Genomic DNA, 26,844 nt, shown 5'->3' with positions numbered 1-26,844 from the left:
CTGATATGATCTAGTAATGATGTTGTAATTATCCACTACTGTCTGATGTGAACCAAAGTGCCCTTCTGGGACATGTATTAAACTGATTGATTGATTGATTGATTGATTGATTGATTGATTGATTGATTGATTGATTGATGATGGAAATGATGCCGTTTGATTCATTACATATTGTAGAATTGATTAATACTACACTGGTTGTGACATTTGTTTTTGTTTTTTTATTAATTAATTTATTTATTTATTTATTTATTTCTTTCTTTCTTTATTTAAATTAATTTATGTATTTATTGTGTGTCCCATGGTTTAAGCTTCAGAGGCTTTTCCACCCTGACAATAATCTTGACACAATAATTGCAAAAAAATTAAAGATAATCAATATTGGCACAAAATATTGTGTAAGTACGTGAAGCATGATTGTGACGGGCAACAGCTTTGCTTCAACGTGTCACTTTTAATGAAATAAAGAGGAGCTACTTCAAGGTGTGACTTTGCAGACCCAGAAATCAGTGGATAAGTCACAGCAATAAAACAGTTATGTGTTAGCGTGGGGCTTGATAGGTTGCTAACCCTCCTTAGTTTGTGGCTCCACCAGGACAACTTGCTCCTTGAGGCCTGATGACTTAAGGCTTATGTAATATTAGGCAGCCTCTCTGAATTCCTCCTGTGTTACTGGATAGCCTGTTGTTAGCACTCAGAGTGTAGGTCAAACATATCGCTGACCTGGCATCAGGAACATCTCCATCTCCTATCCACTACTCTCTTTCTCCCTTGTGTAACCGTTGCCATGGAGGTGAGTCGGGGTTTCCATGGCGTCGCGGTCGTGTTTTGGCCCGTGTCACACCGGCTAATGTCAGAGGCCACAGATCGGACATATGGAAGGAAGGAGGTGCGCCGTTCCTTTTCAATGGCAAAGTACATTTGTAGTTCATAAAAACGGATCATTTTATTGGTTCTTTAATGAGACAAAGCAGGCTACACCAGAAAAAAAAAGCTTGTTTTTTGTTATAACAACTGCACTCTTACATACATTTTTTACAGTCATGGACTCCCTTTGTATAACACCACACAAATCTATATATTCAATGGCTTTTTAGAGTTTTACTTTAAAAAGGTTGCTGATATTCTCATGTGTGTGTGTGCGTTTGTGTGTGTGTGTGTGTGTGTGTGTGTGTGTGTGTGCGTGTGTGTAAATTGTTGTTGTTGTGTCTAACCGCTCAAGGTTATTTTTACTTTCCAAGACTATGCTCCGTGACCTCCTCCTGCCCTTCCAAGTCGACCTTTGACCTATGACCTTCCATGGTGAGTGGAATTCACAACAAAGATTAAAATTCCTAAAGGAGGTACTCATAGTACATCAACCAAGGGTCTTTGCTCTTGAAGAACATGCTTTTGTCATCTTCAAAGTACTACGTTTTTCATACTGTAGATTGTTTTTTTGTTTTTGTCTTTTTTTGTCACATACAAAACAAAACAAAAAGTCCATTATATACATCTTCTATTTCTCCCATATTGCAACCACAGGTCCGTTTTCCTGTGATGGTGGCAAAGATCGCGTTTGACTCTTGACTTCCTATGTGTTCTTTTGGGCCAAGATGTTGACCACCAGTCCAGCTGAAGCATCCGTGTTTTCGTTATTGTTTCCTAACCCTGGGTTTTTCCTACATTTACGCTAACCATGCAGTTCAAAAGAAGAAGAAAAATGGTAGTGGATAGTATTCTTTAGAAATCCTTTGAAACAGTTGGTCGGTTCGGCGACAAGGTCTCAGCATATTTGGCGAGAGTTCCTTTGAAGCGTGGTGGTCCATCTGGGCATGTCTCTTTGTTGTCTCTTTTGGAGATTATTCCTGTTGTGTACCGTCAATACAACGTCGTGTTCGCCTGTTCGTCTGTAGCACATCCGGCGCTTTGGAGATGGAACATGGCTGGAGAGGTGTCAGGGGTGTGTGTGTGTGAGGGTGGGGGGCAGTAGTGGGCTTGGGTGGTGGTGGGGTGGTCCTCGCTCGGGGAAGGGGGTGGGGGCTTTCTTCTTCATACCGGCCGGTCCACAGCGTACTGGCACGGGCTCAGGTTGGACACGGGGTTCTGCACAGCCGGGTAGGCGAAGGTGGCGTGCTGCTTGGCCTTGAGCCGCAGGCTGGCCAGGCTGGAGTTGCAGGTGTCTCTGTACATGTAGGGGCTCGCTGTGGTGGCGTAGGGGCAGGTGGCGGCCGTCACCGCCACCGAGTTGAGCGCCGCGGGGCCGTTGAGGTTGTTGAGGTTGCCCAGGTTGTTGAGGCCCGTGCCGGGGACCCCGGCCACCGCCGATGGCACCATGCCGGAGGCCATGTTCATGGAGGGGATGGAGCTGGGTGGGGAGAACATGGGCTGGGACGACAGGGGGCTTACGTTCATGGAGTTGAAGAAAGGGAAGCTCTTGGCGGAGAGCGGGCTGCTCGCTAGACTCTTGGTGGCCCAGTTGTTGTAGGAGTAGCCCGTGTACATGTCATCGTAGGGTTGCATGAGTCCATTGAACTGGGCACCGAAGCCATTTTTGCATAACTCCGCCTGTTGGTTCCTCTCCCGCTTTCTCCACTTGGCACGCCGGTTCTTGAACCATACCTAGGGCAGACATGAGGAGAACATTAATTCATGTGGTCTAACCATTATTGGTTGAAGTCTAGTACAGCAAAGTTCCTTGGTGAATCTTTTAAACATCGTCCTCCACCACCACCCACAGCCGCTGGGAAGGTTTTTAAATCAAAGGATATGTGGAACAATGAAGAATAGAAAGGATGATTTATTTGAAAAGATGTTGAACATCTGTTGCTATGCGACTTCACGCGTCGGCAGCTCAAAATGACTGAACTTCAATTCCCAGAAATCCTTGCAGGTGACGTCAGTAAATGGCACACAGCATGTCTCTTGTGTACCAAGCTGGCTGCGGCTGGTCTGGGTTTATAATGAGAGAGGCAAAACAGGCGCAACATCCAGTGTTTCTCTGGACGGAGCACTGCTCACTGCTGCTTAGGAGTATTAGTTTGGATTTTGCTTTCAGGTTTTGATTTGTTAAACCTGACACCAGAACATAATGTGGTCGATTATGACAAATCTGTGACGTCTGAATTAGTTGGAATAAGATGTTGCAGCCTCATAAGATGGTTTAGACTGGAAAAAAAACAAGCGATTTTTTTTTCTACATAATACACCATATTTAATGGTATTTGTATTCTAGGAAAAAGGAAAACACTGGAAGAAGTTATTTTCAAATTATTTATTAGGTACTTAACTGTCAAGAACTGTCAAAAGGTTAGAGTATCCTAACCCCTTTCAAATATTTTGAGTACTTTTATGTGCATACATATATCCAGTCATTTCTGATAGACATAATGATCCAAGAAAGTCAGTTGAAGTGTATCATCAAACAAGCATGCTAGGCAAGGCTTATTAAAGCTAATCATTGACTTATTTGAATAGTGAGTCAGTCAGGGGAGGGAGGGCAATCTTCACATTTTGTCATTTTCTGCTCCTATATTTGGAGGATGTGCAGCGGATTAAAGCGTTCATGGAAAATCAAAATTGGGGGTTTGGCAAAAGAGGGTTACAGTACGCCACGTGTATGAGTGCACCGTTTTGGACAAATGTTCCCTTTGTTCTGAATTACATGGAAACGTTTGATTTGAATGTGTGTGAGGATGGGAACATGTTAGGGAATTAAAAAAACAATGCTGGTCAACTACACACACACACACATACACACACACACACACACACACACACACACACATGGTTTATTTGTTTTACATTACAATTATTTGGTATCAAATGTATTAAAACTTTTATAGGCCTTTCCTGCGTTGATCCCAAATTACTCTTTGCTCTCTCTCTTTTTCTTCTCCCCCCTACTTTTTTTTAACTTTATTTATACAGGGGGAGTCTCACTGAGAGCAATGCTCTCTTTTTCAGGAGCGCCCTGGTCACATTCACACACATTCATACCTGGAAGCTGACCAGTACAACCACAGTCTGATCTGCTGGCCACTGATCAGCTCCACTGGAGCAGTTGGGGTTAAGCGCCTTATTGCTCAAGGGCACCTCAGTGGTGGTAATGAGGGAGGGGCAAGTGCTGCCTTTTCACTTTCCCCAGCCAGATTTATCCTGCCGGTCCTGGGGATTGAACCGACGTAGACCTCTCTGACCGTTGGGCCACCACCACTGCATGCTGTGTATCATCCAATCCTTAGTTATGACAGAATGAACCCAATACTGTTGACCGTGAATATGTGTCTACTGTAAGTCATCCCACTCAGAGACAGTAGGGGAAACCCCCACGATGGCAGAAAGCAGCTACCCAATCTTCACTCTGACTCTGAGGCAATGCTGTTTGAATGTTTGTGGGAAATGTCTCAACGTCAACGTTGTTAGATGGCTTGTCTGCAGCAAAATGTATCCTGCATTTCATGAATCCTCAAATGCTTGAGTGGGATCCAGTACTCCTCGGTACCAAATATCTCATTGCAGCACTGCACAGAAATGTATTTGATAAATTTTTCCTGTCAGTGACATACATATCGCGACGATGGTTGGTCTTGAGTGTATTTCAATCATGAGAGACCCAGTGGGTAAAATTGGACAAGCAACCTTTATTCACAAATAGCATGGCAACTAGTTTTGGCGTAATGACTCTGTGGTAAGATGCCCCTCTTCTTGTGGTGAGAGAGGAGGGCATCTATTTGTGGAGCTAATGCTGCGTTCCATTCAAAGTTGGAAGCCGATTGCAAGTGGGGTGTGTTGTCTGCTGCGTTTCAGAGATGACGGAAAGTCAGAAATCCCAATTTGCAATGGAGCAACGGAGCGGCCCTTTAACTTGGAATTCTGAGTTACAGACGGGAAGTTCGAGCAACAGTATTTTATATCAGGCTAATTAAATTGTGCAGGTGACCATGTTTCTCCTCTTGTTTTTGTTTTTAGCTTGACCGCTGGAACACATAGAGCTTATTACCGGTAGATTAATTACCGGTATGGCCAACTGAACATCCCATTTCTGGCTTGGATTATTAGCATTATTTAGATACTCCATGTGTTATAGTCCTTGCCCAATCTAAACCACCATTTCCTAAACTAAAATAGAATATTATCTACATTTATTCATCAAATGAGAGTCCCACATTGAACGTGTCATCAGTCCGCTCCCACATTAAACATGTGATCAGTCCACTCCCATTTTGCTTTCCTTAAAGTGATAATATGGAAGATTTTCATGTAAATAAATGTGTGTTAAGTCACTATCTATCTGATAGTGACTTAACACAATGGTGATTGAGCCTATGGCCCATTGATGGAAGCCTTTGCATTTTCAGTATTGCAGCATTTATGAACTTGGTGTCTGTGGTGACACAGGGTGGGCGGAGCTAACACAATAGACTCACTCTGATAGGTTACTGTAGGTTCACAGGGTGGGCGGAGCCAACACAATAGACTCACTCTGATAGGTTACTGTAGGTTCCTGACAAGCTACTTTTCCCCGGTCTCTGCTGCTGGCATTACGGGTGGTTACTATGGCCGAACAAACTGACTAATGTCACATAATGACACTGTTTGGATCTCACCTGCAATCACCACTCATCGCCAATAGGTGTCACCCAAGAGAGCAAAACTGAAATCTTCCGTATTATCACTTTAAGGCCACGACTTCTCCCTCTCTGCTCTTTGACATTACCACGAGGTTCTCTGGCAAATGGTATAAATCAAGGCGACAGGTAAAGTATTTTGGGCATGCAGGAATCTGCCTCCATGCAGGGGTTTCAAAGGCCACTGATAGACATTAGGACCGTGGCCATGTGTGGTCTGTTTGTCCTTTCAAAATAACAACCGAGAGCGCCTGCTATGTGACCTTTCATCCAGCCAACATTAATTTGATCCATTACTTGTCAGGCAGGCCAGCGATTGTATTGTCGTCCATCAGAATGTGTGTCCTCCTGCTCCATATAGCTACAATGACCAAACCAATGGGGTGTGGGCAGACCAGCGTGCACCTCTGACATTTAGGTATAGTGTGTGAAGCGACGCTCTGGTATGGGCGTATAAAACATCTGAACATCCAGATCATCTTTCCATGTATTTTGGAACATTTTGGGAATCATATTTTTTCCCCTCTCATCATATCACTTGGAAGCTGTCCATGAGAGCCTGAACGCCAAGTGATTGAAATGATCGGACTGAGGGCCTCCACCCAAAACGGTTTGTCACTCTTTCTGCACTTCGAGCAAACGTCCCTAATGAATGATGTCTCGCTATAAATAACGTCCAAACGCTTCATGGCATTGCTCACAAGAAAATAAACAAAGTAGACTTCATGTTAGCTAAGGAGAGAGAATAGGAATAGGGGAGGAGTCAAATTTGTTGAAAAATTATCTGCCAGTGCAGTAAAATGATTTCACACACAAAAATCTCTACAGTATCGGACGAATCAGCGTATGTAAACAAATGGCTTGGCTATAGTTCCGGGTGCAACTGGCGTTCGTTTCAAACAGCAGTTCATGGTGAAACCATGCCCTCTTTGAACTCTAACTGCTCCTTCATGAGTTTTTGGACTTTATTACCTTAATTCAACTTTAGTTTATTTTTGGTACTGTTTGAGAAATCAGTTTATGTTTTATACTTTTTTTCAACCTTTATAATGGGACCCTATGGAGCCAGGAACTGGAGCAGGCTGTACTTTTATACTAAATTAACACATTTTAAAACTGCGACAGTTCACACAACTTTGACACTGCATACTGTACATATAGGCCTACAGTATTACACATCAGACCAAATAGCTACAGTATGTTCTCACTAATGTGATGTATAGTTTTTGAGATATGAAGGTTTGTTTGGCACAGCTTTTCAGGAAGTACTTTTTTTGTTGTCGTGATGTCATGCTGATTTGTCCTATAAGCTTAAATCTGGATATAAGTTAAAAAAGCTTTTGCAGTGTAAGCCAAAATATGATACCAAAATATCAAAATCTTGATTGAGATACTACTTTGCTGACGCTGATATTATAGTGTTTGATGGGAACGAAACCATTCAAGCACGTGTCTCTCTCCATCTCTCTCTCTCCCCCTCTCTCTGCAGGCCCCTGCTCCAGAGTTTTTGGGGGCTGCCTGTACCCACCCTGACTCGTGCCTCTGTGAGGTTGGTCCAGACGGCGATCTCCTCCCTGGTGCTCATGTCAGGGTAGCGGTTCCTCTGGAAGGTCGCCTCCAGCTCCTGGAGCTGCTGGCTGGTGAAGTGAGTCCTCTGCCGCCGCTGCTTCTTCTTCAGGGAGCCGTCCTCCGCGTTGGACTCATCCAGCTGGTTCTGATGGGACTTCTCTGTGTCTGGAGGATGAACAGTGGTGGATCAAATGTTACAGTATCGAGGATACTGAACTGGAAGGTGCATGAGGTGAAGACTTAAAGGGACATATTTTTCCTCTTACCTGGAGTGCTATTTATCGATGTAGATTGTTTTGGTGTGAGTTGCTGAGTTCTGTCTGCCTTCTTTCGAATACAATTAAACTGGATGCAGCACTCGGCTTGTGGTGCTCAAAGCGCTAAAAAATACATTTGAAAAACTCAACAGCAAATGTCTCTTTCCAAAAATCATGACCTGGTTACTCAAGATAATCCACAGACCTTGTTGCGAGCAGTTTCATGTAGGAACTATTTTCTTTTGACCGAACTACACCTTCTAGCAGCTAGCCCGCTAACCGCAAGCTGCTTGTTGCTAGCTAGGAGTTAGCAGGTGTTTGGTCGAGAGAAAATAGTTACATGAAACTGGTCTGTGGATTATCTTGAGTAACCTAGTCATGATTTCTGGAGACATTGCTCTTGAGTTTATAAATGTATTTCAAATGCCACATGCCAGCCAGTTCCATTAAGGCATACATGGCTGATATGTCCAAAACTCAGCAACTCACACAAAAATGATCTATGGATAAATAGCACTTCAGGTAAGAGGACAAATATGGATTTTGGATTTTGGGGTGAACTGTTCTTTTAATGATCCTCCTAGAGCAGTGTTTCTCAACCACTGGGCCGTGGCCCACTGGTGGGCCTCAGAGCACCAACTAGTGGGCCGCAGAGGACCTCTCACATCAAGATGTCAGAATGATATAACCTATCATTTATTTGGGAAGGTGGTCCTCGAAAATGTTTTAACAATCCCTTGAACAAAAGGTTGAGCTCCACTGTCCTATAGGACTGGGTTGTTGCAGCAGCAGAATAGTAAGGCCAAGAGGAAAGCGATTGGAGCAAATAAGGGTGTTGCATGATGTCACCCACAACAACATCAGAAACATATTAAGCAGATATGTATGAATGAGGAGGATGAACAAATATGAGTTACAGCATTCTAAGAGCAGCAGCGGAGCATACTGAGATGAAGAAGAAAATGAATGAAAATATGTACAATATGTAACATGAAATACTGTATGTGAAATGTCATCACAATGTAATCATTTAAGACACTTGACCATCAGTTTCACAAGCTCTACATCCAAATTAGGCTATATTATTGTCATTTTGTAATGACATTTTTAAATTGTTGTTTACATTCTTGCACACAAATACCATTTATAGAAGGATTTGTGGCTCCGAAATAAACATAATTCTACACAGTCAGACGTTGTTGTCATTGAACTTTTATTTTATTATATCCTATCGTCATTGTATTGAATCGCGGACCCCATATCGGGTATCGTATCGTTATCGTGGGATAAGCACATCATCCCATCCCTAAATCTGAACGGTACCGTTAGCCTATTTCTGACAAAACAAAACTTTATTCTGGTATGCTTCGCCGCCTTAGCTCATCATCACATTGAATCCCCATTGAAAGCCACTAATTGTAAATGGCTCTGGATAACGGGTTGCAAACGTCAGTTGAAATCCTTCTATCCCAGCGGCTTGGAAAATGACAAGCACGGACGTGACTCCGCACGCCGCTGCATTACCTCGTCTCACTCGGAGACGTGCCAAAAAGACAATGAGTGATTCCATTGGGCCCTGACGCGGTGCGTTTAAGGAGGAGGACCACACATCCATGTTATGTCTCTGCCTCCTGATCAGGACTCCTGCAATTTGAGGACCTCACAGAAAGCAGCGAAATTAGTTGGCCACCTAATCCTGGGGATCAGGCTTTTTTTTGTGACTGGGGGCAGGTCGGGCTCTGTTTGGCGAGGGCTTAGCTCTCTGGGAGCAGTTCGAAATGATCAGCAGGATTTAAAGAGAGACTCCGCGGGGGCCACCGGCAAAAACCAATAAGGGCCAAGCTGAGGCTGTTATCTGGCAGTAAACCGACACTGGGTTAGCCGTCACTTAACGTCTATGGCACAATACAGAGGAAAGGGCAGCTCTTTTGAGAGCGACGCGGTGGCCAACAATAGGAGCAATCTGGCTGATAATGTGCCGACATGAGGGAGGCATTCGAGGTCAGCTTCTCAGATGAGGATGAGCTCCAAAACATGTAGAAGACTTTTCCCCAATATTGGAACATCTGTAAATAACAGAATATTTGAGAGCATTTTTTTTTACAGTGTAGCCTAAAATAAAAACCTGTATTTATTCAACAAATTAGGCCTTCATATTTGACCCAGTAGACACTGCTATTAACACTTTTTTCTTCCCTATTTTTGGTCCGTCTGGTCTCCTTGTGTATGCTTGGTGCTGTAATAATGCTTGCTGCTGCAGCTTGATTGGCTGTCTTTGCTGTCTTTCCCTTTTGAATTGGTCGAGTTGAATTTGGCCCCTCCTCTCGTCGCTGTTGTCCGCTGCTCCATCGCCTTGCAAAGCATGCTGGGATACCTGGCGGCGGACGACAGCGACGAGAGGAGGGGCCCATTTCAAATCGACCAATTCAAGACGGAAAGACAGCAAGACAGCCAATCAAGCTGCGTCTACCAGGCGTCTACATGTGAAAACATTTGCTGCAGTGTGTAGGGGCATTACTCATCATCACGGTAGCAAGTTTAGTCAAGTAAAACAACTTGGTTGGGTTTAAACAAAAAACAACTCCGCTGGGGTTAGGCCGTTAGGGTTATGGTTTGGGTCGGTTACAAAACGGTTACAATGGTGTTAAAAACTGGACACATCGGGGCTCAAACCAGCTCTCTCAGGACGAGAAAGTTGTAAGTCCAGAATGGTACAGGTCCGTTACTTCTATTCCACTCCTCCCTAGGGCGACATCATGACTTGTACATTCAAGACCGCTGGAGTTCGCCGTGACGGTTCATGCCCACCAAAAGCGATCAATTCACATGGACTCGCCTTCGCCCTGTCAAGCCCTGCCCCGCTGCTGCAGCTTGGTTGGCTGCCTTGCTCTATTCAATTGCACGGTTTCAAAATGGCCCCTCCTCTTGTCGCTGCCGTCCACCGCTCATCACCTTGCAAAGCATGCTGGGATACCTGGCGTCAGGACATCGCGAACGACAAGAGGAGAGGAGGGGCCAAAATCAAAATATCAATACCAATTGAAGCTGGAAATACAGGCATGCAGCCAACCAAGCTGCACCAGCGGGGCAGGGCTTGACAGGGCGAAGGCGTGTCCATGTGATTATCGCTTTCGGTGGGCAGGCACCCTGACGGGCCCTGCACACCGCCAAGGGATGTGGGCGATATACTCGCTATCGCCCAGTCAGCCCTGCCCCACTGCTACAGCGTGGTTGGCTGCCTTGCTGTGTTTCCATCTTCAATTGGTCGATTTCGAAATGGCCCCTCCTTCCCTCGCTGCAGTCCGTCGCTCACCACCTTGCAAAGCATGCTGGGATATCTGGCGTCAGGACATGCAAACGACAAGATGAGAGGAGGGGCCAAAAATCTAAATAGACCAATTGAAGATGGAAATACAGCAAGGCAGCCAACCAAGCTGCAGCAGCGGGCAGGGCCGTAGCCAGGGGGGGGGGGGGGAGTGTGGACAATTCCAAGGGCCCTTGACTGACAGGGGTCCCAAATGGCCAAAATTTTCCATCCGTGGGCCCGATGTAATATCCTTTCATGGGGCCCAAAATCCCTGGCTACGGCCCTGGCAGCGGGGCATGGCTTGACAGGGTGATGGCGAGTAGCCTACATGCGAATTGATCGCATTCGGTGTATAGGGGTTCTGACGGACCCTGCACACCGCCAAGGGATGTGGGCGATCTATTGACTTTAAAGCTAATTGAATGCTAATTAATTTAAAATGCTGAGGTTGAGTGCTAAACTTAAATGCTTTACATAAAAACAGATAAATAAGAGTTGCATTTTGAAAGTTCTGATTGGAAATGTTATTTACTCTGACTAGCTTACACTAATGGATTCACAATCTGCACTAAATGAAATTAAATCAATAACAATAAATGACAGGCTAATAAAGCAACATGTCTAGTTGAACCCCATGCAGTCTGGTTGAACCCAACCAGACGAGACGAGATGAATAGGGAAAGGCTTTACACACATAAATTAGCAGGATACACATGAAGGCGTCATTACACCGCCAAATCTCCCAAAATAGTTGTGTCTGACAGCTTGTTAGGGCTGGATTTACCAGCAAACCACACACAGTTTGGCTTACACACACACACACACACACACACACACACGCACCTATAAATAAATTATTAAATAAATAAATACAATACGTATACATAATATGTTTGAAAACAAAACAAAAGAATATGCTGTTTGAAAAGTTTAGACTTTTCTACTCCAACTGCAAAGGAATGTAAGAAGCATTTAAATTAAAGAAAAAAGGAAATTTGATGTAGGCCTATGCCTTTTCTCCCATGACCATATTCTCATAACTTCCATCACTTCAACTACTGTTTGTGTTATGAATTGATATGTTATGAAATATTGATTTCAGCCTAATTAAAGTGGGCTAAGACTTTATTCTGCAAAAAAACAGAAGTTAAAAGTGATCACTGTGATCCATGCACTTGAATTGCAACATATTTTCATATAGCCTAAAGATCATTTTTATACGACTTTCAGTCAGTGATTGTTATAAATTTATAATGTAAAAAAATATTGGATACCCTGAAATAATACTGGGGGGGGGGGGGCAGACTGCAGTCGAACTAATTCAAGACTAAAACAAACAAACAAATAAATAGATAAATATAAAAATAAAAATAAACATAAAAAAAATAAATCCATTCGCATTTCTGGGAATTATTCGGCAAAAATTCACATTTGTTTACAGTAAATTCATTTGCAGGCCTATCGCCCAGTGGCTCTATTGATATGAAATAGCCTACAGAAGGCCATGTATTCGCTCCTGAGTCCTGTAGGCCTACTGACTTAAAATTCTGCAAAGTCTGTTCTCATAGCAGAAAATAATTAGAAATTGGGTGTTTGTAGTGTGGAGCCAATTTGCATTCATAATGTATGAGGCTGCGCACACAGAGGGAAAAGAAACTATTCTCTTATAAGGCTACGCGTCGTCGTCAGCTAGCATAGGAGGATATTGGTAACGTATTGGTAGGCTATTTGTTTCTATTATTATGATTAGGCTGTTGTTATTGGATTGTTATTATTAATAATATTGCCGCCGTCATCGTCGTCGTTGTTATCCAGCTTATTTACGCATCGTTTCCCTTTTATTGTGTCGCCTTATCTCATTTTATCTCGCGATAATAAAGTGGCAAATGAGGAGCACCTGCAAAACCATAACGAAAACTCCAGCATCCAGCAATATGCTAATTCAGACAGGTATTTAAAATGCATGGCAATGTAAATGGGGCTCGTGTGTGTGTGTGTGTGTGTGTGTGTGTGTGTGTGTGTGTGCGTGCGTGCGTGCGTGCGTGCGTGTGTGTGTGTGTGTGTGTGTGTGTGTGTGTGTGTGTGTGTGTGTGTGTGTGTGTGTGTGTGTGTGTGTGTGTGCGTGCGTGCGTGCGTGCGTGCGTGCGTGTGGCTGTGACTGACCGCTGGTGTCCTGGCCTTTGCATCCCTGGTCGTGCTGTGGTGTCCCGGAGTCAGAGAGCGACAGCGCCGGGCTGCGGGCCTCACTGTCCGTCAGGAGGTTAAAATCCATAACCAGGCTCTACACACACACACACACACACACACACACACACACACACACACACACACACACACACACACACACACACACACCGTCATGACAAATCATTCAAGAAATAGGTTAGACCCATTGCATCTGACAGAAAATCACAATATTACCATTTGTGTTTACCAATTTACAGTCAGCTTATGTCACCATAATATACGTTTTATAGTGTGTCATTAGACTCATGTGTCATGGTCATCATTATTGACTTTACAATGACCATATAGGCCGATATTAAATCGAATTATGTCTTTATTTTCTATGTTATCTCTGTAAAACAGGAAGCTCTAATATTCCTATAGAATATGTATGTAATGCTCAATAGTGAGTTTCATATAGGCTACTTCATGGTTGTTGTTTTTCATCTTCATCTCTTATGGTATAATATTATATGTAGGCCTATATATGATACTTATTGTGTTGTGCTTTGAATCACTAGAAATATTCCTATAAGAAGGTATACAGTTTTGCTCTGATACTTTCCTCTAAAAATAATTATGTCATGATATTTTCGTATAGGGAACTCCTCTTATAGACGTTATTTTAGACGTTTAATTTCATTTAGCTTATCGCAGCCTCCATATATAATGTTTGTGTGTGTTTTGCCTGTATGTCTTTGTCTGCATTTGGTCTTTGATCTTTTCCATTCACAGGTTGTGGTTGTAGTAATCCTGTTCCCTTTGTAGAAACTGACATAACCGACTATAACAAGAACTGCCACTGATCTCCCTGAATTCCATCTATTTGTGGCTGATGGGAGCAATAGAGTGATTGCTGTAAAATACATGATGACACTTCCAAGCCAAATAGCAAGCCGGTGAGGTAGAGCCATACTTAATGGAGCCCAAAATAACTGGCCATTTATTTATACAAGCACAGTTAACACCTTGAGGATGTGGGGACACCAAGTGGAGCGGGTTACGGTGATTTATGGAGGCTGGCTTCACTGCTTCAGATAGATCGCAGAGAAGAAAAAACAGGGTCATATTTGTCTTACACTTTACCCAATGTACAGTATTACAAATAAATGTGGTAAATAAAAAGGAGTGTAAACTATGATCTCGAGTTGTGATTACGTCCAAAATATCCAAAAGAATATAGCCTCACATAAGTTACTCATCAGTTTGATAGATGCCAGGTCAAGTCAAATGTTAATTGTGAGTAATTTGTGTGTGAGTAATTTATTCACATGGAATGTGCTAGAGACAAAAGTACTACGCGCACGGATGCGCACACACGCACACACACACACACACACACACACACACACACACACACACTCACACACACACACACACACACACACACACACACCCCTCAGTGGGAGGGTAAACCTATAACTCACGTTGCCACCTTTTTAGTATGAGAGAAATGGTCATAATCCAGTTTTCTAGGATATATAATAGGTCTCTTCAGGAGGAGGGTGCATAAGTTCATGCTTTTCTGACAATATAATTGATTTCTGTTTGTATTGGTGCTTGTTTGTTGTCTCCCTTTGGTGATCACCAAGGATGTCTGTGTTTACCCAGCTTTTTATATACCAAAGGATGGCCGCCCATGGTAACACCTGGCCAAAAGGTTCAGAGGAGGGGAAGCGTTTTAAAGGCTGATGTACATTATATGAATTCATGTCAGTGGGAGATTTGAGGCGGCCCTAAAGAGGTGGTCAACTCTATTCCTATGAAAAAGAAGGGCTGGAGCTGAAGGTGGCTTTACCAAACTGCTGATCATTGGGGGTTTTGGACTTTGCCAGTTCAAGTCAAAGTTTGTGTTAATATTCTTAGAAGCACCTGTTTAGATTTCCTGGTCACCAGAATAACATGTTTCTATATGTTTCTGCAGTCCATGGGTACATAGAATATCAATGTTTCTGAACCAAAACTGCGTTGCATCTATCACGTTAGATAGGTTTATAGCAGTGGTTCTCAAACTTTTTCATGTCAATGATCCCTAAACTGACACAAATTAGACCACAGACCCCCATTTGATAACATTTTGTCCCAGGGTCCCCCATCTGATAAGATTTTTGCTTTTAGATGTTTTATTACAGGAAGTGTATGAAACCCACGACCAAAATAGTCATACATTCTGTCAATGTGTTACTTGTGGATAGAATTATAGTGAAAATAAAGTATTCAGCTTTTTGCTGGGGACCCCCTGGAACTAGCCTGGGTAAACCCATCCCCCACGTGACCTGCTCTCAGACCTGTTCTCAGTCACTATATGTGACTGGGAACCGAGAGAGCAGGTCACGTGGGGGCTGGGTTTACCTAGGCTACCCTGGAACCCCCTCAAGGACCCCCCATGTGAGAACCACTGGTGTATAGAGTCTGCTATTGAAATAGTGCCATGGCCAGTAAGGGCGTTGTGGTCAGGGGGGGATGGAGGCCGTAAATGCTTACCTTTCACATTGGAGAGCCATGTTTGCGTCCCGGCATGTTCAAAGTCTATTCAACCGTAAGTCACATTTAACTTTTTTTTAAATCTAAGCCTAACCCAAACCATACGCCTATTTCACATGCACCCAAATCTGCCATTTGGTGTCTAAAAGGTAGGAAGTAAAGCAGGTGCAAGCAAGACATTGATTAGAGCCCCGAATGTTCAGGCTTGCTTCAACCTTACAAGCAGCCAACTGGAAGCCTGAACGTCCGGGGGCGCTTTACTTCCTAGCTTTTAGACACAAAATGGCTGATTTGGATGCATGTGAAATAGGCTAATAATCCTAACCTTAACCAAGTTGTTTTACTTGCCTAAACATTAACAAGTTGTTTTACTTGCCTATAACCAAAGTTGTTTTACTTGCCTAAACATAACCAAAGTTGTTTTACTTGCCTAAACATAACCAAAGTTGTTTTACTTGCCTAAATAACCAAACTCGTTAAAACAAAAAAAAATTGTTTAATGTTACAAGGCAACACAGTTTTGAAATTAACTGTCGTTTTGTTTCAAATTCACGTTGATATAATCCCTGGCTTGCAGACATGTCAAATGCCAACGTTTTATTCTGGCAACTGGTTTGAGAAGGTGTATTTATGAACTACCCAACCACCCCCCCCCCCACACACACACACACACACACCCACACACATGTACACACACACACACCTCGCCCCACCACCACCCCAGAGAATTAAACCCCTTGCCTGTGTTGTTCCCTGTGGTTTCAGGGCATGGTCATAGCATGGCATGGTGTCAAACACGCCCCCCCCCCCCCACACACACACACACACACACACACACACACACATATGTCTTCCTCATGCATGCACCACAGACAGTAACACTTGCTTTGACCTTGTGAACCAGACTCGATGTCAGTTTGTGACATTCTTTTTTCCCTTTGAACAGCAGCACACGCTTCTATCCTTGTCTATTTTTCCAGCATCGTCTCATCACAAGGATCTAAGCAGGCGATGCTGAGATATAGACATATCTTCAGTAACATTTTGCCTGCAAATGAGCATATAGTATAGGCTGTGTAGGCTATAATTTGGAAAGCTCCAAAGAACATAAAGGGAAATCCAAAAGAAAGACGTGAAACTCCAAGATTAAGTTGCAGTGTAACTGCTCTTTATATAGAATATCAAATTTCTGATTTGAGATAATGAACGCTTCCGCTGTCATTTTTGAATTTAATAAAGTTCCAATCATCAAGTTTGAGTTTTGCTCTGCTTGCGATAAAATTAAGAACATGTCACTCACCCCAATTAAGAATCTGAAAGTCATGTAGCACAGACAGATCATTTGGTATTATCTTTTCTTTCTAATGGAGGTCAAATGTCGAAAGGGAATGTTACAGTGTTCTGTCGTATGTGTGTAAAGTATTAGACAGTATATGCCCAACCTGAAACACTGTTTTTTTGTCAGGTGGATTCAAGATCTCACCAGCCAATTTCATTTCTCAGCAAATCCATTTTCACAACAGACTCTGATCGGGTTGGTTTCCTGCAAACGTGTCTGGCAGACATGACAGAAATACCAGCCACAGGCACAAATGAGGACTGTTGTTCATTCAAGCACTAGAGACATGAGTATTCAGATATGGTCCATTTCAAAGCAAAACACCGTGGGAAAAGACATTACTGCAGCCTATTTCAGGTCATCTCGTATTGTTTTTAGCATGCTTTCTTCTCAGACTGGGTTTTAAATGTCCAACATGCCAGAAACGTATAGCCATTCGTCTCCAACTACTTCCCATAGAGCTCTATTGGTTTCAATGGAAAAATAGTGAGTTGAAGCTTGGGTTTAAAAGCCTATAGCCCAAGATACAGTCATTTGAATACGGGCCAGCAGCGATGTAACATAACCCGGCCATCACTGACTTCTCCTTTAAGCTGTTCCTCACTGACTCTCAAAGTTAAAGTGTCACACTGAGCAAGCGATGAATGAGCAAATACCTATTCATATTCAAAGTTTAGCATCTTATATTTCCATTGCATTACCTGCCAAATTGGATAAATAAGTCAACATTTTCTTCCATAAAACACACCTGAAAGTCTTTCAGCAGCTATTTACCTACTCTTATGTCAAGGCCTTTTTAGAACAATGGAACTGTTTATTTAGTTTGCTCTTGTGTAGTTCAGCGCCTCAATCTCCTTGTCATCGGTTTTCTGAAAACGTGCAGAAACCTTTACAAAAAGAGAGAATCGCATCCCTTTTTTTGTTGAGCGAGAAGGACGAGAAAACAGATGAGAAGACAGGAAAATGGGTATTCTGCATGGCATCCCTGGGGGGGAAGAAATACGTAAAGAGTGAGGATGAGGTAAAGTCTCTCAGTATAGAGAGATTACTCTGGTAAGCAGGCTGCCTCTGTGTTGTGGCCTTTTGTGGGTTGAAGTTGACATGCGGGTCAGAAAGTTCTGTTCTGCATCTCATGTGTGTCTTTTGATTTCAGAAGGATAAAACAGAGAGCAGAGAGCTGCATGGCTGTAAATCATCTGGTTCTGCTGTATAGAGCTGCTCTTGTGGTCCTGCAACAAGTCAAAAACAGGGCATTACCTTCGACTCAACACAAATCTAAAGCAAAAGCACAGCTACGCTTACTTCAGATTTATGGGTCAAATCTCCCCCCGTATATCGCCCCTGACTTGACATCCTATACCCGGCCTCAGTGGCTGATAGAGTTGTAGCATCGTGTTCGTAAGCTGCCACGAGAAAATGTGACTGGCAAATTGCCGCTACTACGACAAACATAACCCGCGCCATCATCACCATGTAGCCTCTGACACTGCTTTTACCTCTGCTGCTGCTGTGCATTATTCATACTGAGTCATGCAACGCTTTCCTGCTTTTGTGGCTCTGAACGAGGCAAAACTGAGGACTCAAACATACACACACATCTCCAGAAAAAAACAACCATAATTGAGCCAACACATCAGGAACTCACACACTGTCACTGTATAGGCTACTATAACTTCTTTAACTCAAATACTGTCCCAGACCCACCCCCCCGCTCCACCTCCCTCCAGTCAGGATACTTGCCTGACAGAGCAACAGCTGTCCTTTGTGTGTCTTATATCAGTAGTCCAGTATTTTGGTCAGAAACGTGAATGCGGGCCGGCCGGTCGGAGCTGTATTCCACTACAGAGAGAGAGGGGGGCGGGGGGGACAGTGATGGACGGACGGATGGACAGGCGGCCCCCTGGGTGTCAATGTGCTGCTGAGAGGGACGACGCGGGACTTTGGCAAGCGACGGGGAGAGAGTGTGTGGGTGACGCAGGCCAGTCATTTTGTCCGGAACAAGGTGTCAGTAACCCCAGAGCACCCACCCACCCCCTCCCTCCCTCCCTCCCTCCCTCCTCCCCTCTGGAGCTCAAATATGGCCAACAAGCTATCACTGGGGCTAACGAGCATCAGTGGCCATTTCAAAACTTTACAGTCAAATTCATCGCTGAGAGTTTGTCATGTGTTTGAATGCCTGATTTGCAAAAAAGGTAATGCTGCAAACACGCATGTTTGCGTTCTGGGCTACAAGATGATACTGAGTGTCAATCAATTTTGAGTGGAAATGTGTGTGCAATTTTACATAAGAAAAAACTCTCTCCCTCTCTCATTTGGAAAGGCCTTAAGATTCTTGCTGCATGGGGGAAAAGCAGTAGGCCTATTTCCACAAAATCTAACAACACTGCTTTGTTTGTACAGAAAGTGGGTCTACTCTAGCCTACATGGAAACGTAATTTTCACAATTTTTCAAGTGTTCATTTACTAAAAACAAAGACGCCAGTTCAATCAACACTTGTGAATATTTGGGCAAATTGTGTTGAAAGCTGAGATATTGCAATGCTAAAATTTAAATTCCTCAACCAAGTTTTGTTTTGCCCTTTATAATTTGACATGACACATCAAGTCCATGTTAACCATGGTGGAATGTAACTAAGTGCATTTACTCAACAGGCAATTAGAGGTATTACAGTACTTCTTTACTTGAGTATTTCCATTTCATGACACATTTCAGAGGGAAATATTGTACCTTTTACTCCACTATATGTTTACTTGCTTTAGTTAGGTTGCAGATGTATATATTAATACAAATTATAAAACAACTACTAGGCTAAATTATGATGTATTTTTTTACAAGTTAAGCTATAGCGTAATTAAAATGAGCTCCACCTTTAGCTGTAAGATTAAAGTGATGAACACATTAATTCATAAATAATTATTATAATAGTCATGCTATGATTCTGAAATGGGGCATTTTGCATAACAACTCAATTTACTCCTTTATTTGATGCCTTTGCCTATAGGCCTATACTTTTCTACTTTGATTTGGAAGAATTTTTGAATTTTTACTGTGGTGCTACTTTAACCCTTGTCCTTTTATAGCCTAAGTCAAAGATCTGAATACTTGATGTTAACCCATATGATACAGTATGATTCCCTCCATCATCTGCGGGACCACATCACAGACAACCGCGGCCTGCATGGCTCTCCGCTTGCCGGATAACAGCGTCAAAAAGATGAAGTGTGACGTCACGTATTCTCTCTCATCTCTCTGGGCCTCTCTCGCTCCTGAACGCAAATCAACAGCAAAATGAGTCTCCAGTTTGCATTAGGCTGGAGCGCTTTGCATAAGCCCGGTGCACGCAACGATCTCATTAAAATAAGGCTATATAGGCCTATGATGATATAAAAAAAAAAAGTGTAACACTTCTAGGCTACGCGCTTTATAATGTTGACTAATAAACAGCCAATAAATATGCACGCAATAGCCTAGTTAATGGTGAATATGCTATGCAGGCTACCTGCAGTGTAGGCTAGTAGGCCTATATGCCGCCAATAAGGAAGCAAAAAAACGAAACAAAAACACGGCTCTCATTTTGCAGGAGAGTGCTGCGCGCGGGTCCATCTGTCAGACTGCTTGCATTTGCACGGCCCGTGCGCATTAGCGCCGGGAATTATTCATAAACGCGTGGAGAATTAATTCCCGGGATTAAGAGTTGATTAAGATGTGTGTCACTTTGCTGTCTGAGAACTTATTAAGGGCCATGGAGGAGAGGCGGCAGATGGAATTTCGGGGCCAATGTTTGTAGATGTTAATTTCTCCCCTCCTATAACATACATTTGCATATGACAGCCCTATGAGAGCCGAGCATGCGGGGCCCGCACTGCGGGCCGAGCCTGAGTTTGAAGCCCAAGCCCGGAGAAAGCGCGAGCTGTCCGCTGCAGGAAAAACAACTTTAATGTAAAAGGGAATTTACATGTTTTGATTCAGTCTACGCATAATAATAACTCATAGCAAATTATAGCCTATAGCTAACTAGAAGAAATATGACCAATTAATGGGCTAAATAGCCTAAAATATAGCTAGGCTACACAATTAAAGTGTTTGTAAAAAAATATATATAAATTGTTGCAAAATTATAGATATTAAATTAAAACGTTCTAATGTTATTTTAATGCAATTCACTGTGTTCAGTTAATTTAATTGTTTTAATCGATGCATTGTATGAATGGTGCTATATAAACGTAAATACATTTTCTAGTTTTGCCTTTGTTCTAAACGAGTATATTACATTCAATAGGGAATACTGCACGCTGACTTCAAATGCTTTACAAATATGATCTCCATGCGACTGTCGACAGCATTATGGTCTGTTTTTGCTATTTTAGCTGATTTAATAGCTTATGGAATTGCGAATCAAGGCCAAAAGGCAATTTTCCATCTGATATGATGGGCAATAAAGCTGCGTGGTGACAAATATTATCAAATCAAATTTTAACTAAAAGAAATTAGCAATTGAAGCGACATAATGATCATCATGCTTATTGTATCAGTGTGTGTGATATATCTAATGTGATACAGTGTGTGAACAAACTAGGCCACGGCTTTCAGACTTCCCTCCATGTGTTCCACACATAGTTGGACTGATAACCAGTAAAAGAAATATTTACTTTGCATGCAGAGGCCAAACGTGAACTACGATTAAACAAATATTATTTTCGTGTGACCTGACCTGGGAGCAGATGCAAAAGAGGCTACTGGCCTTCCTGCTGCATAAATCCAACTCGGTGATAGGCCTAAAAAAAGTTGTTGTTATCTTGGCTTTGACTAAAAAAAATGACAATAAAATGAAGCTCGAGGCCTTCAAAATAAAATCGAACATACAGCTCATAAAATCAGCGAGAGAATTATATTTAAAAAATAAAATGATAAGTAGGCTAAGCTAAGCAAGCAGGCTAATGGACCAAATGAGTCACAAAATCTTCGAAAATTAAAAATATCATCGATAGAGATTGTCAGAATTATTATTTTTATTTATTTTTTCGTAGACGACGAGGAAGATAAATAAATAAAATGGTGGGTGTGCCCTAGTTCATTTTTAGCTTGTTGCATTTTAGGCCTCCTCCAATACCTTTTTCTTGTAGTAAACATTATAGGTGTGTGTCAGTTCTCCTTGCATGTTTGCACTCTGTTTTGAAAATAGAGATGAACAACTATTTTATTTTTTATTTTATATAGCCTCAATAGGTCTACAGCTTGATTTTAACAAACACAATTCAAGCACAAAATCTGCAAATGACGACGCTCGTAACTGATATAGGCCTAAGCCTTTTATAAACAGCAGACTAGACTGGTTACGGGTGGAAAAGGGCTGGTATAGGGATAGACGTGTGTGCGTGTGTGTGTGTGTGTGTGCGTGCGTGTGTGTGTGTGTGTGTGTGTGTGTGTGTGTGTGTGTGTGTGTGTGTGTGTGTGTGTGTGTGTGTGTGTGTGTGTGTGTGTGTGTGTGTGTGTGTGTGTGTGTGTGTGTGTCAGCCACCTGCCACCTATCAATTTCCTCTAGATCCCCCAAATATTTTTGACCTCTGAAATATTTTCACAGCGTCCGCTCTGCAGCCTTTTTGTTGGATTTCGGAGAAAATTTAGCCTATACCAAACAAACAAAAAGTAAAAATTATGAATAATAAATAATAAACAAACAAACAAACAAACAAACAAACAAACAAACAAACAAACAAATAAATAAATAAATAAATAAATAAATAAATAAATAAATAAATAAAAGAACAAATGATGTAAATGTGAAATTAGCTAAAAGGAAATATCACTTGGAGCGCTTGGTGGAAGCACGCCCTGCATTTCCCCACAACTGGTTCGCTCTTTGCCAGTTCCCGTCAGCCGGTGATAAATAACACGACGCTAATTGTAGCCTACTAGTAGTGGGGCTATAATGACAATAGGTTGATCACCGAGCCAATCATCTGAGCAGCATCTGAGCAGTACCGCTTGATGATTGGCAGATGATACTGCAGTAATAAAATAGCAAGGCCCAAATGATGGCATGGAGCCATCTTGCATGCTTTGCGTTATTTAAACAACTTAAAATATAGATTTTGATTTATATATAGGCTATAAGCACGGCGGTCACTTCCTGTGCCTGCAAACTGAAATATGTTTAAATAGCCTATGTCAAATTAGTCAAAAATGTGTTGCATGAGCCGCTGAAACAAAAGTAGACTAAACTCTGTTGGTCATATTTTCCCTTTTCTGCTCGGTTCAAACCGCATCCAGGCTGCTAAATTTTGAAAACAGAAACTATTTTGAAAACTTTTACAAAACCAAAGCGAGTGAAATCTGCAGGATGGACTGTAGTTCACCACGGACACAACTACACATCGGCTGGATTTGCTCAACTTTTACGCACAAATGGCGCCGCATGGACTCCGGACGCACAAACCCCCTCTCCAAAAACCCTTACAAAACAAAGCAGAAAGTGGCATTGTGATGGCACTTACATCAAATCCCGGTCTGGTTAAATTAATCCCTGGAAAAGGCAAAAGGCTCTGGGCGGGCTGCTGCTTGTCCTGGCCTGAGGTGTTGCCGGTGACATGGACAAAACAGTTCCCGGTGCGTCAAAGGAAAAGAGAGAAAAAACGGTGGGTCGGTCAGTCAGTCCCCTTCCTTCTCTGTCTCTCTGCGCTGTCAGACATGAAGGCGGCTGAGGAGTGAGAGGTTTGATCCGAGAGTACAGAGAGAGAGAGAGAGAGAGAGAGAGAGGAGGGGAGGGGAGGGGGGATGGCTTCATGCTAAATATTGTGTGCGACAGGTCCATTGTGGGAGGACGGCCCCCTTCCATACTCTCTCTCTCTCTCTCTCTCTCTCTCTCTCTCTCTCTCTCTCTCTCTCTCTCTCTCTCTCTCTCTCTCTCTCTCTCTCTCTCTCTCTCTCTCTCTCTCTCTCTCTCACACACACACATGCTCTCTGTCTACAAACATTCTCTCCTGCAGCCTCAGGGTGCTTTGATTCAGGGTGACCAGATCCCAACATACCAAATGTAGGACAATGAGTATGTTTGTGTGGGACAATATGGGACATGTTACCAATGCTGAGAGGTCATCTAAAATGTTGATATGTCTATTAAAAAAAAAAAAAAAAAATCGGCCCCTGCAATAGGGTACACAATGTATGATTGTGCCTTGAAAACAGCATAATTTAAAAATTATTCAGACTCTTAGCTGTAGAACCATATACTGAGTCACTCTCTCTCGCTCTCTCTCGCTCACTCCCCCCCCCCCCCTCTCTCTGCCTACAAACACTCCCCACACAGCCTCCACGGGCGCTTTGTTTCATTTACAGGTTTTTTTTCATTTGACCCGCATGCATGGGTGTCAATTGGGTTTGCCCCCCCCCCTCCAAAATGGAGGAACCATAGAGGCCTACTTTAGCCTATAGGTCCAAATTGTCAGTAGTATGGAGAGAGAGAGAGAGAGAGAGAGAGAGAGAGAGAGAGAGAGGGAGCGAGAGAGAGAGAGAAATGGCCATAAATCTATTTCGAAGCCAAGTCTAAAAAAACATGACATGGCATCGGGCAGCAAATCACATTGACACACTGTAGGAGCATGTAGCATAAACCTCTGATCTATCTATGGGAAAACATGAATCGAAATATGAAACATGGCAGCCTAACTTGTCGAAACGCCTTTAATGTAAAGGGATTAAAAAGTTCAAGGGAAGGGCTTGATTTTGAAAAGGGGAGGTGTTTGTGCTTTAGGCCAATGCTAATCACACTTGGGTGAAACTCCCATGCTTCTGTGATTACCATTACATTTCTAAATCAGATAGTAGCTAATTTATCAGAGTGATCAAAATCTTGTCAGTCGTCATTGCTCTACTTTGTCTCGTCTCCAAACATTTGGCACAGCTTTGGAAGCTTTGTTCTAACAAATGACATCAGATGCAAGGACTTTCTCATATGGGTTTAGTTCTTTGTTGTCCCTATTTTGTGTAATATTGACTATTGAGGGAGATATGATATCAGTTCAAAACCGTTTTCATAGCTAGGCTACTTCTTGTATTCTCTATCCAGCTCGTTCTCCGCTCCAAAGGCGTCATATTCTGCCACTACTGAAGGAGGCGTATATAGGCGTACAAAGTGTCTGAGGCCATTTACACCTGGCGCTAACATGCGTTTCCTGTGATCAGATTGCAATCAGATTGTATTTTATCACTTCAGCCTGATTCCATTTACACCTGGCATTAACATGCATTTTCTGCAATCTGATTGCAATCTGATTGCAATCAGATTGCAGAAATGGTTGTCCTCTCAATCCGCATAAAGTTGCTGTATCCAGATTGAGAGGACACATTGCATACTTGTGTTCAATGTGTACACAATGCATCCCTGACCCCCTCCGGAGGTGGTTTGGCCGATCAGATTGCAATCCTTCTTCAATGCCTTTTGGGGGTGTTTGCACCTGGCATTTCAAGTGATAAAACACAATCTGATTGCAATCTGATCACAGAAAATGCATGTTAGCGCCAGGTGTAAAGGGCCTCCTTTAGTGTCTGTCTGAGATGCACTGGGCTTTCAAATAACTCCAATGTAAACCCATCCTGTCCATTCTAAAATCGATGCAAAAGGAGTGTGACAATGAACTAGAATGGTGGCCAGTAATGCCCAGGCCACACCGCCTACCGGGGCAGTGCGTGTTCCTCTATATCTATATATAGAGACACCTCAACGTCCAGTCACTTCCTGTATCTGTTTCGCCAGTGCCACGTCCCCTTAGGAGACTGGTCAGAAATTGAAGTTTCATACAATTGACAGACAGCCAATCACAAACCGCAACGTGACATCACAGGCTATGTCACAGCTATGCCTGTAGCGTAAGTTTCTTCGTGACTGATAGCACATACTGTAGAGGTCACGTGGAGGCTGGGTTTAAACAGGCTAGCTAGGAGTGAGGTGTCTCTAAATTATCCTTCTCTGGCCTCCGAAACCTGTTTCTTTTCATTTCGGCGCCCATGTTAACATCAGGTTAGGCAACACGTTCTCACGCCCACGACGTTGATTTCTGATGCTTTGTCACATACCTTTGATTTTGGATTTGGACGCACACGGTTAGGGTGAGGCACCCTGACGCCCTGGTGTTGGGGTTAGGCAAAGGTCAGCCACTTGGTTGGGGTTAGGGTTTGGATATGGGCCAAGGTTAGGGGAGGAAGAGCACCAGGGCCAGGACTCCCGCCAGGGAAGGCCAGCTGGGTTGAAAGTGGGCCGCTGGTGCACGGTAACAGGCTGCCCGGTGCCTCGGTCCCAGGGCATCACTGTAGGTGCAGCCGTGTGCATCCAAATCCAAAAGCAAGGGTACCATCCCAATGCGTCAGGACAGGGACCGTGTGCGTCCAAATCCAAAGCAAGGCCATCGGAAATCAACTCGGCCCGGTAGCACGAGCTTGGCAAATAGATTTTAGGCAAGTAAAACAACAGTTGGGTTTAGTCAACGAATGCAATTAACTTTGTTGGGGTTAGGGTTTTGGTTTGGGTCAGGATTTGAACCGGGTCTGTCGTGACGAGAACGTTGCAAAATATGGGAAGATCTACGGGTCTGCTACTCCCTATATCGTGACTCTTTCAACCCATTCTCACGCCCAGGGCGTCAGATTTTGCCACTTTGTCAGTATAGCTACCCCTCAAAGGCATATCCTGATGCTGAAAGTACACCGGGCCACATAAGTAAAATGGTGAAATGGTAAATAAAAACAACATGTATTTCTTTCCAACATGTGATCTTTACTTCACCTGCCATTATTTGACAATATTTGTTCAATGTGAAAAATTAACTTCACATTCACTTTGTGAATAGCAATGATTCCCAGGTGAAAATGTCATTTTCACATCTGAAACCGGGGACATTTTTACATGGGACTGAAGGGAGAGAGTGATAGGCTTGGCACTGAGACTCTCAGCTGATACAAGAAAAAAAGAATCGCCCTTGTTTGAACAGTGTTAACACATTCTTAACACAGCTGTCGGCTTTGAGATATGGCGTTGGGGCAAAGAACGGCGACATTTT

The 26,844-nt window shown here is 43.0% G+C and overlaps 1 protein-coding gene across 1 annotated transcript; it reads right to left on the bottom strand.

Moving 5' to 3' along the window:
- Positions 1-2,031: 2,031 nt before the first annotated feature.
- Positions 2,032-13,014, bottom strand: pitx3 (paired-like homeodomain 3; the record flags this gene model as incomplete). The annotated part of the gene is made up of 3 exons (XM_083651072.1): positions 2,032-2,601; positions 7,138-7,343; positions 12,906-13,014. The coding sequence occupies 3 exons, from the start codon at positions 13,012-13,014 to the stop codon at positions 2,032-2,034; spliced, it is 885 nt and encodes a 294-aa protein (XP_083507198.1).
- Between the last annotated feature and the right edge of the window lie 13,830 nt (positions 13,015-26,844).

Source organism: Poromitra crassiceps (genome assembly GCF_964638095.1).
Source record: "Poromitra crassiceps genome assembly, chromosome: 14".
NCBI classification, from domain to species: Eukaryota; Metazoa; Chordata; class Actinopteri; order Beryciformes; family Melamphaidae; genus Poromitra; species Poromitra crassiceps.
This window is presented reverse-complemented; position numbering and strand designations above follow the sequence as displayed.